Raw genomic sequence first — 427 nt, 5'->3', positions numbered from 1 at the left:
TGAACAACGCCGCCGTGGCGCTGCTGCAGCCCTTCCTGGAGGTCACCAAGGAGGCGTGTGACACGTGAGCCCCTGGGGGCGGAGGGCCCCTGGGTGGGAGGGTCGCCCCCAAAGCAGCAGCCGGGTCCCTGACCAGGACCCTCTGCCTCCAGCTCCTTCGATGTGAACCTGCGGGCTGTCATCCAGGTGTCCCAGGTGAGCCGCCCCAGGTGAGCCGCCCCCGGGCAGGAGGGGGCCAGGCTGGGGACCAGCACGCCTCACCGTCTCTGCAATTCCAGATCGTGGCCCGGGGCCTGATCGCTCGAGGGGCCCCAGGGTCCATCGTGAATGTGTCCAGCCAGGCCTCCCAGCGGGCACTGAGCAACCACGGCGTCTACTGTGAGTGCCCCCAGCGGCACCCCACCTCCCCACCCCCCAGCCTGCAGCT

The 427-nt window shown here is 70.3% G+C and overlaps 2 protein-coding genes across 2 annotated transcripts in view; one reads left to right on the top strand and one right to left on the bottom strand.

Moving 5' to 3' along the window:
• LOC102249210 overlaps positions 1-427 on the bottom strand; it is a gene marked incomplete at its 5' end in the record, with an annotated part of 29470 nt that overhangs the window by 14422 nt on the left and 14621 nt on the right.
• The window catches only part of DCXR (dicarbonyl/L-xylulose reductase), a 3971-nt gene that overhangs the window by 2783 nt on the left and 761 nt on the right, over positions 1-427 (top strand). The window contains exons 2-4 of the mRNA XM_005883674.2: positions 1-64; positions 153-195; positions 279-378. The exon at positions 1-64 is cut by the window's left edge and continues 82 nt beyond it. Of these exons, the coding sequence (XP_005883736.1) occupies positions 1-64; positions 153-195; positions 279-378 (207 nt within the window). The remainder of the gene's footprint in view (positions 65-152; positions 196-278; positions 379-427) is intronic.

The sequence above is a fragment of the Myotis brandtii genome, unplaced genomic scaffold, assembly GCF_000412655.1.
Source record: "Myotis brandtii unplaced genomic scaffold, ASM41265v1 scaffold797, whole genome shotgun sequence".
NCBI lineage: Eukaryota > Metazoa > Chordata > Mammalia > Chiroptera > Vespertilionidae > Myotis > Myotis brandtii.
The sequence above is the reverse complement of the archived record's forward strand: the minus strand, read 5'-3'. Positions and strand labels throughout refer to the sequence as shown.